The 14,257-nt window shown below is 42.7% G+C and overlaps 1 protein-coding gene across 1 annotated transcript; it reads left to right on the top strand.

The window, feature by feature from the left end:
- The first annotated feature begins 807 nt into the window (after window positions 1–807).
- On the top strand, window positions 808–11,096 carry PTGER2 (prostaglandin E receptor 2). The gene is made up of 2 exons (XM_065872210.1): window positions 808–1,650; window positions 10,875–11,096. Exons 1-2 carry the CDS (start codon window positions 808–810, stop codon window positions 11,094–11,096), a joined length of 1,065 nt encoding a protein of 354 aa, XP_065728282.1.
- The last annotated feature ends 3,161 nt before the right edge of the window (window positions 11,097–14,257 follow it).

The raw sequence follows: 14,257 nt of genomic DNA, 5'->3' as shown, positions 1-14,257 counted from the left end.
TGTTTTGGTTCCTTGAATGCACAGGCTTGCTTTTCACTTCCTCCTAACTCTGGTCCCGCCTTCTTGGTGTGTTTTCCTGAAAATGCTTTTTAAAAGAAAAGAAAAAGAACATATCGGTCCTACTGCAAGCCGTCTTTGGTGTCCGTTGTTCCCTTCTTTTTCACGTCTCACGGAACTGGTCCTCCTAACTTCTCTACTGTTTAGTGAGTCGCTTAGCTCTCCCCGGCGTTGCCCGCCTTCTGTAAATCCTACGCAGACCCCGCCAGTGCCCCGCACTCCCTCCCAGCCCTCTACCAGGGCTAAACTCTTCCCAGCGGTGGTCAGGCAGCCTGCGGACATCCAGCAAGCCGAGCAGCGGAGAACGAGGACCGCTGCGCCCACCGTCCACCCTCGCGCCTCGCCCAGCGCGCACTCTGCCCCCGCTCTCCCGGAGACTTGCAGTGTGACGCGCCCACCTCCCGGCGGCTCGCGGGCTCTCGCTTTGGGACAGCCGCCACCCCCGGGAGACGTGGAAGCGGCGGCGGCGGCGGCGGCGGCGGCGGCGGCGGCGGCGGCTCCCTGGGCGCGGGCCGGCCCAGGAGCGTGGAGCGCCGCGTGGATGCGGCAGCAGAGCGGCTTCTCCGCGAGCCTTGAGAGACCCGGGCAGAGCCCGCCCTCTATGCGCGCTGGGGGCCGGCAGGGGGCTCTGGATTTCGGTCCCTCCCCCTTTCCCTGGGTGTCTCGGAGCACTCCGGCTCTCAGACCCTCCTCCAGCCAGGTGCAGGCCGGCGGGAGAGGAGGACGCATCTCTTCTTCCGGCGCCGCACCATGGGCAATACCTCCAATGACTCCTGGCCAGAGAACTGCGATACTCGACAGTGGCTCCCCTCCGGCGAAAGCCCAGCCATCAGCTCCGTGATGTTCTCGGCCGGGGTGCTGGGGAACCTCATCGCGCTGGCGCTGCTGGTGCGCCGCTGGCTGGGGGACTCGGGGCGCAGCGCCGGCCGCGGGAACTCCATCTCGCTGTTCCACGTGCTGGTGACAGAGTTGGTGTTCACCGATCTGCTTGGGACCTGCCTCATCAGCCCTGTGGTGCTGGCTTCGTATGCGCGGAACCAGACCCTGGTGGCCCTGGAGCCCCAGAGGCGCGTGTGCACCTACTTTGCCTTCTCCATGACCTTCTTCAGCCTGGCCACCATGCTCATGCTCTTCGCCATGGCCCTGGAGCGCTACCTAGCCATCGGACACCCCTACTTCTACCAGCGCTGGGTCACATGCCGTGGTGGCCTGGCTGTGCTGCCCGTCATCTACACAGTCTCCCTGCTCTTTTGCTCCCTGCCGCTGCTGGACCACCGGCAGTACGCCCAGTACTGCCCTGGGACGTGGTGCTTCATCGGGCATGAGCAGACCACGTACCTGCGGCTTTACGCCACCTTGCTGCTACTGCTCATCATCGCGGTGCTCGCCTGCAACCTCAGTGTCATCCTCAGCCTCATCCACATGCATCGCCGGGGCAGGAGAAGCCGCTCCGGACCCTCCTTGGGCAGCAGCCGGGGCGGCCCTGGCAGCCACAGGAAAGGGGAAAGGGTATCCATGGCAGAGGAGACGGACCATCTCATTCTCCTGGCTATCATGACCATCACCTTCGCCGTCTGCTCCTTGCCTTTCACGGTGAGTCGCTCCCTTCATTTCCACAGAGGAACCGGGCAGCCTTCTCACACTCTCCCCTCTTACTCCCACCCTTGCCACCACCACACACATTTTGCAACTTGTAAAATTATGGCCTCATTTGTAAAGGGTCTATAGCCTTCCCCTCTCACTTCTCACCTTTGCCCCACTTCCTACTTCCCTAACCCCAGCAAACGGGCATCTCTATGCTACTGCTTCTCATTTACCAACACAGTCCCCCTGAAAGGGAGTCCTGGCTCTCCACTAAGCCAGCGCAGACTGCCACCCTAGAGCCCGAAGCCACTGTACAAGGCCAGTCTGGCTTAGTACCTGACGAAGAAGCAGCCCCTTCCACCTTTGGGTAGTTGTCAGTTCCAACCTGACTTCCCTGAGCTGTAGTTCGCCTCCCGGTGTCCCCCATCCACTGGTGCTAGTTCTCCAGGCTCTGCCTTCTGTTTCTCCCAGAGCAAAATGTAATACTCAACCCATAGCCTTCCATCGAGAATGGTCCCAGGTGAGAAGGGTCCATGTTGCCAGAAGTCCAGAGCATTCATTGTCTTAAAAGTTCAACAAAACCTAGCTTACAGATTTCCCAAACTACATATTGGGAGTATAACTCTTTGTTGCCATGAAAATTCATAATATGTTCATAATGATAATTAGAGGAAAGGCTGCTTGCTTGGAGGAACCCCTTGCCTAGGTTCTGGGCTGGGTGCTGCCCTGGTTGGGGGCAACATCAGTGGTTAGTTCCATGATGCTGTGAGTTTGAGCCTCCTAAGGTGTAATGTGGGTAGCAGAGCCTGGGATGTATCCGAGCATGTGCTGGCCTCTTACAGAGAAATGAGAGCTCAGTTTTAGCAGCTCCACTTCCAAATCTTCAGAAGCACAAGACTGACCCTACAGGGAATAAACAGTTGGCAGTGACTCTCACCTGACACAGTCTTGGAAAAAAGAAAAAGATAAACGATGCTGCCATTGGTCAGTGTGACCTGTAGAAGCTGAAGAAGTAACTTTATCCTACTTTCCGCCTCCCTCACTGCTTTAGATTATCTTCATTAAACTCATCCATAGAGGTGGGAGAGGACACAGGATCCTAAAAGCCTAGCTATGACCCTCCCACACACACAAATTAACTCCCTTTCTTACCTATGTTCTCTCCTCCCTGGTCCCCCACTGTCCTCACACTTCTGCCCCATCTTCTGTCAGGGTAGAAGCGGCCCTGAATCAATAAGTTACACTTTGAGAGGAATGAGATGGAGTATGTAAAAGATGCCCTTTTATAAAATGAAGTAGGATGTGGGAGGCTGCATCTCCCATTCACCCTGAGCTGGGGAGTTTGCAACAGAAATGCTGTGAGGTAGAAACCAACATGGCTTCCACAAGTTTGTTTTGTTTTACTGGTAGAACTGGTAGAACTCCATTAGGAGCTAAATTAACTTTTTGGTGTTGGGACTAGGATGCAGAACATACATGTATCTGTGAGAGAAAGCATTTCAAGTTCCACTAAACAACTTAGAATTTAACATGAGAGACATAAACCATTTCTGAATTGGGAGGTACCTGTTTTGGATTGGTGGGAATCAGGATGTCAGTCCTTAGAGTTTTATCTATCATTTGTGAGTGTGTACGTATAAAAATACCTTCCACCCTCAGCTACTTAAAATAGCTTGGGAACAGGCTCAGAGGTGACCACACACTTGTGAAAAGGATTGTTATTCCCTTTGAGGAGGAGAGCAGGAGGAAAAGTTCTCCCCCTTGATCATGACTGACCCACAGCATAAACTGTATTTTTTTAAATAAAGGCAGTTGATTTTCAATAGGTTCCCCAGTTTTCAAGTAAATTTGCCTTTTGCCATGAGAATTCCATCATTGCCATATGTTGATTTTCAGATACACACACGCAAACACACACACTCGTTTCCTTTACTATTAAGCCAGGGGCAACTCCAGAGTTGCCAAATGGAAGAACTAGAAGTCTGGTTAGAAAGGGTGGAGACGTAGGAAGTTTGCTTTGAAGCTGAGTTTTTATCTGAGTGCCTGTTTATGGCTTTGGGGGCCAGATGAAGATTATGAGGGGGCTTTAGCTCCTTCAAGCCACTCCTTGGCATTGACAGTATCAGCAAATATTATCTAGGGCCTCTTCTGGGTGTGTGCATGGCAAAGAGTCCCAGACAAAGAGTGGGAAAAATGCCTAGTGTTAATGTAATCTAGAAAGTTGGCTACACTGACTTCTTGCCTTGGGGCTAACATGACACATTTTCCAGATGAACTACAGATAACCCAGTAGGTGCAAAACAGATATTCGAACTGTACCCTAAATGGGAAGTACCAAGTCATCTCTCAATAGGGAAATTTACTTTGACCATTGACTAATTTTATTTTATCACTAGATTGTTGATACTTGTCAGTATCTTTCATTTACACAGCACTTTAAGCATTAGGAAATGCTACACTATCCAGAATTTAGTTACTTCTTGGAAGGCTTATCTGACAATTCAAATCTCAAAGCTACTGAATGGTGCATTACATTCTGCTATTTCAGAATGCTTGGCATGTGTCCCTGGGGGGTGCTTTTCCCCCATGTCCTTTTATTCTACTTGGCCCACACTAAAGTTGTGGTCAGAAATGGCCTACACCAATCTCCCGCCCAAGGCAGGAATCATTTCCACATATCCTAACCCGGGCTCTGATAGAAAAGGCAAGGGCTTCTGGTTGCCTTCAGAAATTCTCCTGTTCTTCTATAATAGCACACACAGCCCAATAGAAATACGGCATGAACCACAAATGCAAGCCACATAAGGAATTTCAAATTTTCTTGTAGCCACATGACAAAAAGTAAAAAGAAACAATTGAAATTAATTATTAGTATATTTTATTTAACCCAGTGTATCTAAAATATTATCGAGGCAAAATGTATCAATGTAAAATAATTATTAATGAACTATTCCAACTAATTTTCTTCCTGTGTCCCAGAAAATACTAGTAATCTACCCTGTCTCTGCCTCTTTCTAACTCGGGATAACAGAACTGCTTTCTGTGGCCCTCAAAGTGGTCCATGCCACTGGCCCAGCAAGGAGAGCTCACAGCTGTGTACCCAGTGGGACAACAGCCTAATGAGCACCCCAGGAGAAGAGGGGAGTGGGGAATTGAGGAAACCTGAACTGCTAAGGAATGTCAGCCATTGTCCCAAGGTGTGGGCAGGTTACAATTACTGCTTCCTCCAAGAATGCCAGCCTAGGACTTTCAAAGTTTGGGAATTGAAACTCAAAATATTAAATGCCCAGCATGCTGTAATGAAGTCAAGTTCAACTTCAAATGTCATTATTATCAACATCAAAATGGCTAACATTTTTTTTTAAACATCTTTATTGGAGTATAATTGCTTTACAATGGTGTGTTAGTTTCTGCTTTATAACAAAATGAATCAGCTATACATATACATATATCCCCATATCTCCTCCCTCTTGTGTCTCCCTCCCACCTTCCTTATCCCACCCCTCTAGGTGGTCACAAAGCACCAAGCTGATCTCCCTGTGCTATGCGGCTGCTTCCCACTAGCTATCTGTTTTACGTTTGGTAGTGTATATGTGTCCATGCCACTCTCTCACTTTGTCCCAGCTTACCCTTCCCCCTCCCCGTGTCCTGAAGTCCGTTCTCCATGTTTGCGTCTTTATTCCTGTCCTGAATGGCTAACATTTTTGAGTGCGAATTTTTTACATACTTCAATCCATTATCTTCACAACAATCTTTCAAATAGGTAGCATTTTTACTCCCATTTTACAAATGAGGCAAATAACTTACCCTGGGTCCCGCAGCTAGTGAGTGAGTGCTAGAGCCAGGATTCAAAGCCAGGCAGCTTAAGCACAGAGCCTGTGCTTTTAATCACAATACTGTCGGAAAGTACTCATTTCAGGGGTAACATATGAGAAGATTAATCCAAGATTTATAAGAGAATTGTGAAGATGTTATAAATATCTGGCCCACTTTGTCTCTTAATTTCAACTTTTAGCTTTAAAAGTACAATGGCAAAGACCTTTTTCTCCTTATCAGATCAAAGGGCCTGAGCTAGGGCCAAGGGTACAGTTTCTTTTTTCTTCTGCACTGACCTATGCATTAAAAGGCTGAGTCTGAGATTTTAGGAGATCGGCTAGTGTAAATGCGGGTCTAAATTAAGAAATAATCAGATAACCCCTCACATAAAACTTTCTGTTGGTACACATAAGATATAACTGATTTTTTAAAAAAGCATTATTTTGGCGATCCAATATAAAGTCATGCGTAGGACCAACAACATATTCCAGACTGTTTATGCACTAAAGGAATATTGCGTAAATTAATATATTCCTCATGTTAATCAGATATTGTCATCATTTCACAGTGATAAATGGAAACTTTCTTCCTGAAATGAAACAGGACACAGGAAATATACCAGACCTCCATTCTTGACTCAGATACTGTTTGTCTTTTAATTTCCAACCCATATCTAGCCATTTTTTCACTACTTTACTAATAATTGTGAACAACTTCTGGTCATTTTAAACTGTTTTCCCCATGTCATTAGGATAAAGTGTTTATGCATTTTATTCAGTTCTAAAATTTCAAGAGTGAACCATTGACTCATTCTAAAATGTCTTCATCTTTAGAAATTCTTTAGGGCTATAATTTCTAGGTTACTCTGATTAGTGGAAATCTGATCTTTGAAATACAAAGCAAACTCAAGTAAAGAGTACTGGAGTTTCCCATTCATTCCTGGTACTCTTTATGTGAAAGGTAACATGAATGGGGGTTGTAAAGCTGATTTGAAATTTGTCAATTACATACATGCACAGTATCACAATTCTAGTAGGGATGAAAGAGAAATTCAGAAATCTCTATGCATATCCAAAACAAACTTTGCCTGGTGATATTTTGAGTTAATATCCATGTACTACTGGAAGGCCCTTTATCATTCATACATCATCAATGATGTGTTTGGGAATTGTTGAAAGAGTTTTAACACACCTTACCTTTTAAGAGAAAGTTCTTCTATATGAGTGTTTTCACTTGGCACCTTTTCCTTTGCCATTTGATATTATGAAATTGTGGTTGTAAATAATGACATAATTACACTGATTTTTAAAAATGTAGACAGCAAGAACTATGGTCCTTTTCCCTAAAGAGAAGTGGTGCGTTATGTCTACACCCTTGGTCAAGGTGATGCCTGCCATCTAGCTGTGGAAAGTGTGGAAGAAAGAAAAGACCCAAAGAAAACCAAGTAGCTACTTAGATATAGCCATGGTTTTAAAATCTATAAACAGGAGAAATAATACCCATAAATCTTTGTGACACATTTGGAAAAAAGTCTCCTACAAACCCATAATCAGTCAGTGGTGAATTTCATGTGAGACTTTACGTCAGAGGCTTTTTATATAGATGGTGGCAGAGTGTGTAGTGGCTAAGAGGAAAGTCTGGGTCCTGCTACTATAATTGCATGGCTCCCCTACTTACCTGCGGTGTGATTTGGGACAGGATAACTAATTGTCTGAGCCTTGATCTCCTCCTTACTAAAATGGGAGTAATAACACTTTACAGATTTGTATAAAGATTAAACACAACAAGACACAAAATGCTTAGTACCATGCCTGGCATACAGGTATTCAGTAAATATTAGCTACTCTTTCCATAGGATTCCATTTCCAAAGGAAAATCATTTTATATTAATGACCAGGAACTGAATTCTGGAAGCTCCGTGTCATTTGTTTGATTGGCCAGGCCTAAGTGGGTCTTTTGTTTTTAAGTGTGATAAATGAATAATTTTAAACTATTTCAATTTTGGGGTAAGGGTCTAAAGCAGTGGGTTTCAACTTTGCCTGTGTATCAGGATCACCTGGGGGGCTTTAAAAGCCCTGACACCTGGGTTACAGCCCTGACCCCTGGGTTACAGCCCAGGCTAATTAAATCAGAGTCTCTGAGAGAGGGAGCAAGCTATCAGAGTAGTTTTATTTCTTTATTTAAATATTTTTTTCCCATCAGAATATTTTTAATTATCCACAGGTGATTTCAGTGCACAGCCAAATACATTTCTCATTTACTCTAAAATTCTGAACCCACTATGTAGTCACATTAAAGGTAGGAAAGTAGCTGAAAGAAACGGTGCCAGGTCAGTGCCAAGATAAAGATTTCCTTGGAGGTGGCAAGGATTCTATGGAAGACAAAAGAATACTAATTTTCCTCTGTGCCGCTTTCCAGGTATCACAAGCTCGTATTCTTAGCAAAGCCCTATAGAGAGAGTCTGTCCTAAGGAATTAAAACTCACTAGGCTGGTTTACATTAGTCCTTGGTATTTTTCTCATAGCAGATTTACTTGTAGTATGTGCAAAAGCATGTATAAATTCTACCAGCCTCTGAAGCTGAAGTCCAGAATATCACCGAAACATTATTAATTAATTGACTTCTATCCATTGTGTCAGCCTTTAATTAAAATCCAGGATCAGCTGGAGGGAGAGGGAATGAGGAGTTAGTGTTTCATGGGTACAGAGTTTCAGTTTAGGAAGTTGTTAAAAGTTCTGGAGATGGATGGTGGTGATGGTTGCTGTTCCCTGTTCTTTTTATATGATGGTCAGTCAAGTGCAGCCACAAGAGGAGACAGGAGATGCTCCAGAAAACAGTTTATCAAACTCACAGGTCTGAAAAACAGGAAGCACGGCGTAACGTGCAGGGCCACATGAGGAAGTACCAGTGCAGGTCAGGAGGAAAAAGCAGGAGGAGCTGGGGAGAGCCTGGGCCACGGACTTTACTGGAGTTTCTGAGGGAAAGACAAGGCAGAGTAGGGGAAACAGTTTAGGACTGGCTATTTTGAACCATTTCGACAGGCTCTAAGCTATACGAGTAGCCCCTAGTCGCCCGGTACCAGGCCTTGGAATGATGAAAGCTGCCTCCAAGGAGTAAAGGGCCACACAGCGGAGCTCTGCATTGGTTAGTTTGTATATCAAGCGATTGCTTCTGGGTAAGCCCTTGGCTATCTCTAAGCACTGGCTAGCCCTGGAAGGGGCAGTCTCTCCCCAGCCAGAAAGTTTTTATGATGTCAAAACATCACAATATACAGAAAATAAAAATACAAACAGTACAGTTGCACAGCAAGGCGAATGTACTTAGTGACACTTGAAAATGGTGAAAATGGTAAATTCTATTCTCTGTATAATTTAAATTAAAAAGAAAAAACCCAGGGTCCACAAGATTGAAAATGGTGAACTCTAGGCAAAAGACAAGAACCGAAGGAAAAAAAATGGAGAGGTAGGAGAAGACAGAACTTACATCAAGAACTTCAAGGTTCTCTGAAGTATGTCTCTTTTGCAAGCATAAAAGAGGAAATTATCTTCTACAACATATCGGCCGGCTCCTAAAATGCAAAGTTTAAGCATTTCTAAAAATTACTCAGCGTAGTGGATGAAAAGGAAAGGAAACAAATAGTACAGAATTGCTTCATCCTCTAAAATCATTTTTCACTTCTCATTGGTCTGTCACACTCTAAAGAGATCAGGAACTATGGTTTGGGTTATTTGCCACAGAAAACCTGACTCATCTTCATGTGTGACCCATGACACTAGAGGCTGAGCCCTCTCTACATGGCCCACTAGAGAATCCGGTATTATATTCTTTGGCAAAATTAGATCTAAACTCAGCTACAGACTTTTTCTACAACAGAATGCTCGGTTGTGTGTGTGTGTGTGTGTGTGTGTGTGTGTGTGTGTGTGTGTGTGTGGTGACTAATATATTTTAATCTATCAGGTTTATGTACACTGTTATCCTGAATTCCTAAACTTCAAAATCGCTCCTTAAATACACCATATAAGTACTATCAATTTCTCATTCAAAATAGTTTAGCTGACAAGAAAAGTATTGCTCCCTTGCATATCCCCACCTAACTTTCCTCTTCTCTGTATACTTAGGGACATCCACCATCAGTTCTTTCTTTCTTTTTTTTCCTTTACTCATCTGCCAAGTCTTTTCTCCATTCCCTTAAGCCAAGATTCTCTGGCATAAACACCTATGGCTGCCAAACCTTCCTGATATTGTCCTAACATAAGCAACCCAAAGATGACTACTCTTCTCCCTCCCTGCAATTTGCTTTGTATATCCAGTTGCCAGATGCCTGCAGAGTAAGTAGTGGGGGGAAAAGGAAACAAACCATTCCTTCTTCTGGCAAGGGAGAGTGGAGGAAAGAAGAAATAGCTCTCTAACTCACCAGCTGCCTTTGGTAAGAAAGTCCCAGGAGCTCTATAAACAACTGGTTTCAAACGACTAGGTGTAATTTACATGTTTCTCTCTTTTCTGTAAGCCATGTGGAAATGTTTGATCTTTATCAAGCATGTACTGGCACATTCTCTGCAATCTGACCAAAAAGTTGTGTTGTTCCCTAAATATCTAAGATATCAGATGAGAGCTGGTATACTGCTTTGAGGACATTGGCCAATGCGTAAAGATGTGTCAGTGGCCAATGCATAAAGATGTCAGCTTTCCGGTGTTTAGGACTTTGTTCTGAAGACCTTTGGTCTAACATAGGCGACCTGGATGTAGCACACAGTGAGCGCTGCTCTGGTGTCAAGGGACTTGGAATTTGTGTCCTGAGTCGGCCACTAACCAGCCCTGGGAACTTGGGCAAGTCCCTCACCTTCTCTGCACCGTGGTGTCCTCACTGGTAAAATGGAGATAATAAAGACTAACGCTGGGGGGACACTTATTAAGTGAGCAGTTTTCAGTAGCTGACCCGGATGATTTCCTCTCATCCTGCCAACAACCCCAAGAATAGGTATTGTTATCGTTATCACCCATTTTAAAGATGCAGAAATGAAGGCACAAAGAGGTTAGTTTTCTTACTTATGGTCCCAAAGCTATCTGTGGAGCCAGGATTCAAACCCAGGCAGCCCAGTGGCCAGAACACAGGCTCTGTTGTGTGCCCTCTCACTGAATTGTCATAATGAAGCCAGATTCAGTTTTTGGAAGTAACTGCAACATGTTGTTATTAACTCACTTCCTCATCTGTCAGAAAGAGACGATACTTATGTTTCAGAGTGTCTGTAAGGCATAAACATGTGCGAGAGGAGTGAGATTTTGCTACCTCTCTCTCACCACTACGACCACACACAAAACACGTTTTGCTTTTCAGTCTTAAGAAATTGCATATGGTCTAAGCCTGTCCACTGCTACAATGTAAAACTAACATCCTTTTCCCCTTTTGCTTCTTACAGATTTTTGCATATATGAATGAAACCTCTTCCCGGAAAGAAAAGTGGGACCTCCAAGCTCTTAGATTTTTATCAGTTAATTCAATAATTGACCCTTGGGTCTTTGCCATCCTGAGACCTCCTGTTCTGAGACTAATGCATTCAGTCCTCTGTTGTCGGGTTTCATTAAGAACACAAGATGCAACACAAACTTCCTGTTCTGCACAGTCAAATGCCAGTAAATAGGTTGACCTTTGAGGCTGGTAGTTAAGAAGTGCTTAGTGAGCCAGCATCTGGAAGATCATTTTAAAATGGTTCCTTGGAGAAATGGAGAAAAGTTAGTTTATAAATACAATGAAGCTACCCTAATAAAACAGAGCAAACAAACGTTTCAGTACTGGTTTGGGCTACAGACGTGCTGACAAGGCACTTCGTGGAAGGTATCAGAAGGCTCTATAAAACCTACCGTCAAAGAGCATGTTCCGTGGCCTTTAGAGGAACAACCAATTGCATTTAAGATCCAGTGCTTTCGATTTAAGCTTTCCTGTTGAATGAGAAACCATGTAGTTTTGTAATTTGTTTAAAACCCTAAATAGTTACTGTGTTTTCTATTTTAATCTTCTAGGCTAGTACCATTATAAACATACAGTGTACAGTCAGACCAGATAAAACTTCTTACGTATTCTCTAGGAAGTGAATATGTGCAAGCAACCAAGCCCGGTGTCTTGTGATCGTCCTTTCTTTGGACAATGAATCTGAAAACCATAGGTACTTTGTACTGTATGTTTGTGTATGTGGGAGTGCTCTCTTTTTACAGCAGTGTAACTCAGTATTACTGAGTAGGCTCAGCTCATTAATGTCAGCTTTTTCACCATCCACAAGAAGCTGTGTGTCAGAGTGTCAGGTTATTTATTTTATAACGTCTGCCATGCTAATAGTAACCAAAAAGGCTAGGAATTTTCCTCTCAACAATAAATAGTAGACTATTAAGAGAGGTAATTCTGATTAATACTCTTCATTCTATTTCCAGGGAATCGTATACGTGGCTATGTCTGAAGCCAAATATTAGGATTAAAAACGGAAAAATCTGGTCAGTTCTTCAGATACACTGGAACTCTTTTAATGCTGAAATTGAGGACATAACTAACATCTACTTTATAGGATGGTTGTATTGTAGCAAAATTCATCTGGGAAATATGGCTTGACTCATACTGTATAGGAAATCATGTAACAGTGAGTCATATCCTAATATATTTCTAAATCTAAATGTTTGGCATTATGTAAACTTGGCATAAAATATTTCAGTGAATTTGCACTGTTTAATCATATCTTATTTACAGTGTAAACTCATCTGAAATGTTACAAAAATAAACTGTAAAACAAAAAATTGAAAATGGGATAGTATGTGATGAATTCCCCCCAAACAACAATTTATAATTAGTGTAGATATAATAATTTTTAAAATGAGATAAAAGTGGAAAATTTTCATTTAATTTGGCAGGTTTTTAAAGTGTGGTTGTATTACAGATTAGAGTTTGAAATATTCAATACAGTACTTGGTATTAGAGGATTTTTTTTCCCTTATAGCATGATCTTTGAAATAGTGGACACCTTATTTTTTTGCAGTGAGTGTTATTACAGCATAGTTGTAATAAAAAAACCAAAAAAGAATGTTAAGTCTCATTGAGTTGCTTACGCAAAACTATTTCCTATAAGTAGTTATCAGACTAGATGATCACTTAGGAGTGATTCCAGACCTATCTAGAAATCAGTGTATTTTGACACAATCTATGTCAAATCATCTCTTATTTTAAAAAGAATAAATGAATGGTTTGCTTTCCTACTAATTTAAACAAACCAGGCAAAGTTTAACTTAGCTAAAATCTGGACATTTAAATAAATCTTCCCTGTCCACCAAGTATTCTAGAGTTAAGAAATTGTTCTAAATAGGATTAACTAGGCTCACGGGTAATTCCTAAACATAAAATTCTAAAGTTACTTTGAATCTGGAAGATTAATTTCCTTTATCAGATGACTTTTTTCCCCTCCAAATGAAAATGTTAAGTACAATCATTCACCGTACCTCACCACCCCCCAAAATTCTCGAATAATGCCTGAGAACTTAAAAACACAAACTTGGACATAATATCACTACTGGGAACAAAATTTTCACTCTGTGAAAATGAGTTTAAGTCATTAAGAACTGATAGATTTCCAGCACTTTGATTCCTAGTATACTCCTTTTCCTTGCACTGTGTTAAATGACTAAATCCTGTTATTTCATCTGCACTGATATTTACATAGAAGGAATTGAAAGTTAAAGTCCTATGTAATAGTAAACTGCTTACTATTCATGGAAATTTCAAGGTAATAGAAAAAATTACTGATCTTGGATATGAAAATATTTTTAAATTTTTAAAAATATTTTTAAAAATCATGTCACATCAGACGTACCTGTTTAAGTTTACTGACTCATTTTCAAGTAAAATAAAAAACACAGAATTTAGCCTGGTATATCAGAGAACTGAATTGTGACGAAAAAAGACCTAGATTTTATTCTTTGCCCCTAACAGTGAGTGGAATGAAAAGGGAGAAAGAAACTATAGTGGATGTTCAACTCAGAATGCCAGCCCTAACTTTAGGTGTCCAGAAATGGGATGGGCCAAAGCAGTCTATCCTAAGCCGAATTTCCTGGATGGTTCACTGTGGCCCCAGGTCATCTTTCCCAAGAGAAAACTGGGAAACTCTGGTACTAAACTGTGGCCTTGAATCTCTAAAGATCCTGATAGGGCCTGAGTTTGCTTAGAAACTGTAGAAAACCTCCCAAAGACTTGAATCTCAAAGTGGTCTGGACCCATGACAACCTAGAGCCAGAGCAAGGCTCTAGAAACAGCACCAACCCAAAACTGCCATGCTGGCGGAGGCTGTGAGCCCTGGGCAGGTGGAGGGAAAATCCGATCCACAACACTATGTTCTCAGTGTAATTCAGTTCAACTGTTGGTGCCCCTGCCGGCTCACATCAGTGCACTTTGAAAGACAGACTGCCCTCTTGCTATCGTAATGTCAGCTCTGCTTTGAACCAAGAAGAAACCAACATATTCAAGTTTAGAATTCGATGACTTTGAAAGGCAGGGGAAGACAATTAGCTCACACTTAAGATGAGGGGTTTATTTTTCCTTCACTTAGCCAAATCTAGTGGTTTAAGCCAAAAATAATGGTTTTCTGAATTTAGGGAAAGCCCCTATTTGAGTCCTTCACAGAGAAACAGTCTTCCCTGCAGATTTAATATGTGTGGACTTGGCAATACCTACTCATGATGACCATCTTCTGCCTTTATGAAACACAATTCCATTGGAATTTCTCTCTGCACGTTTAAAACATACCTATAATCATTATACTAACAGCAT

Source organism: Phocoena phocoena, chromosome 2 (genome assembly GCF_963924675.1).
Source record: "Phocoena phocoena chromosome 2, mPhoPho1.1, whole genome shotgun sequence".
Classification (NCBI taxonomy): domain Eukaryota; kingdom Metazoa; phylum Chordata; class Mammalia; order Artiodactyla; family Phocoenidae; genus Phocoena; species Phocoena phocoena.
This window is presented reverse-complemented; position numbering and strand designations above follow the sequence as displayed.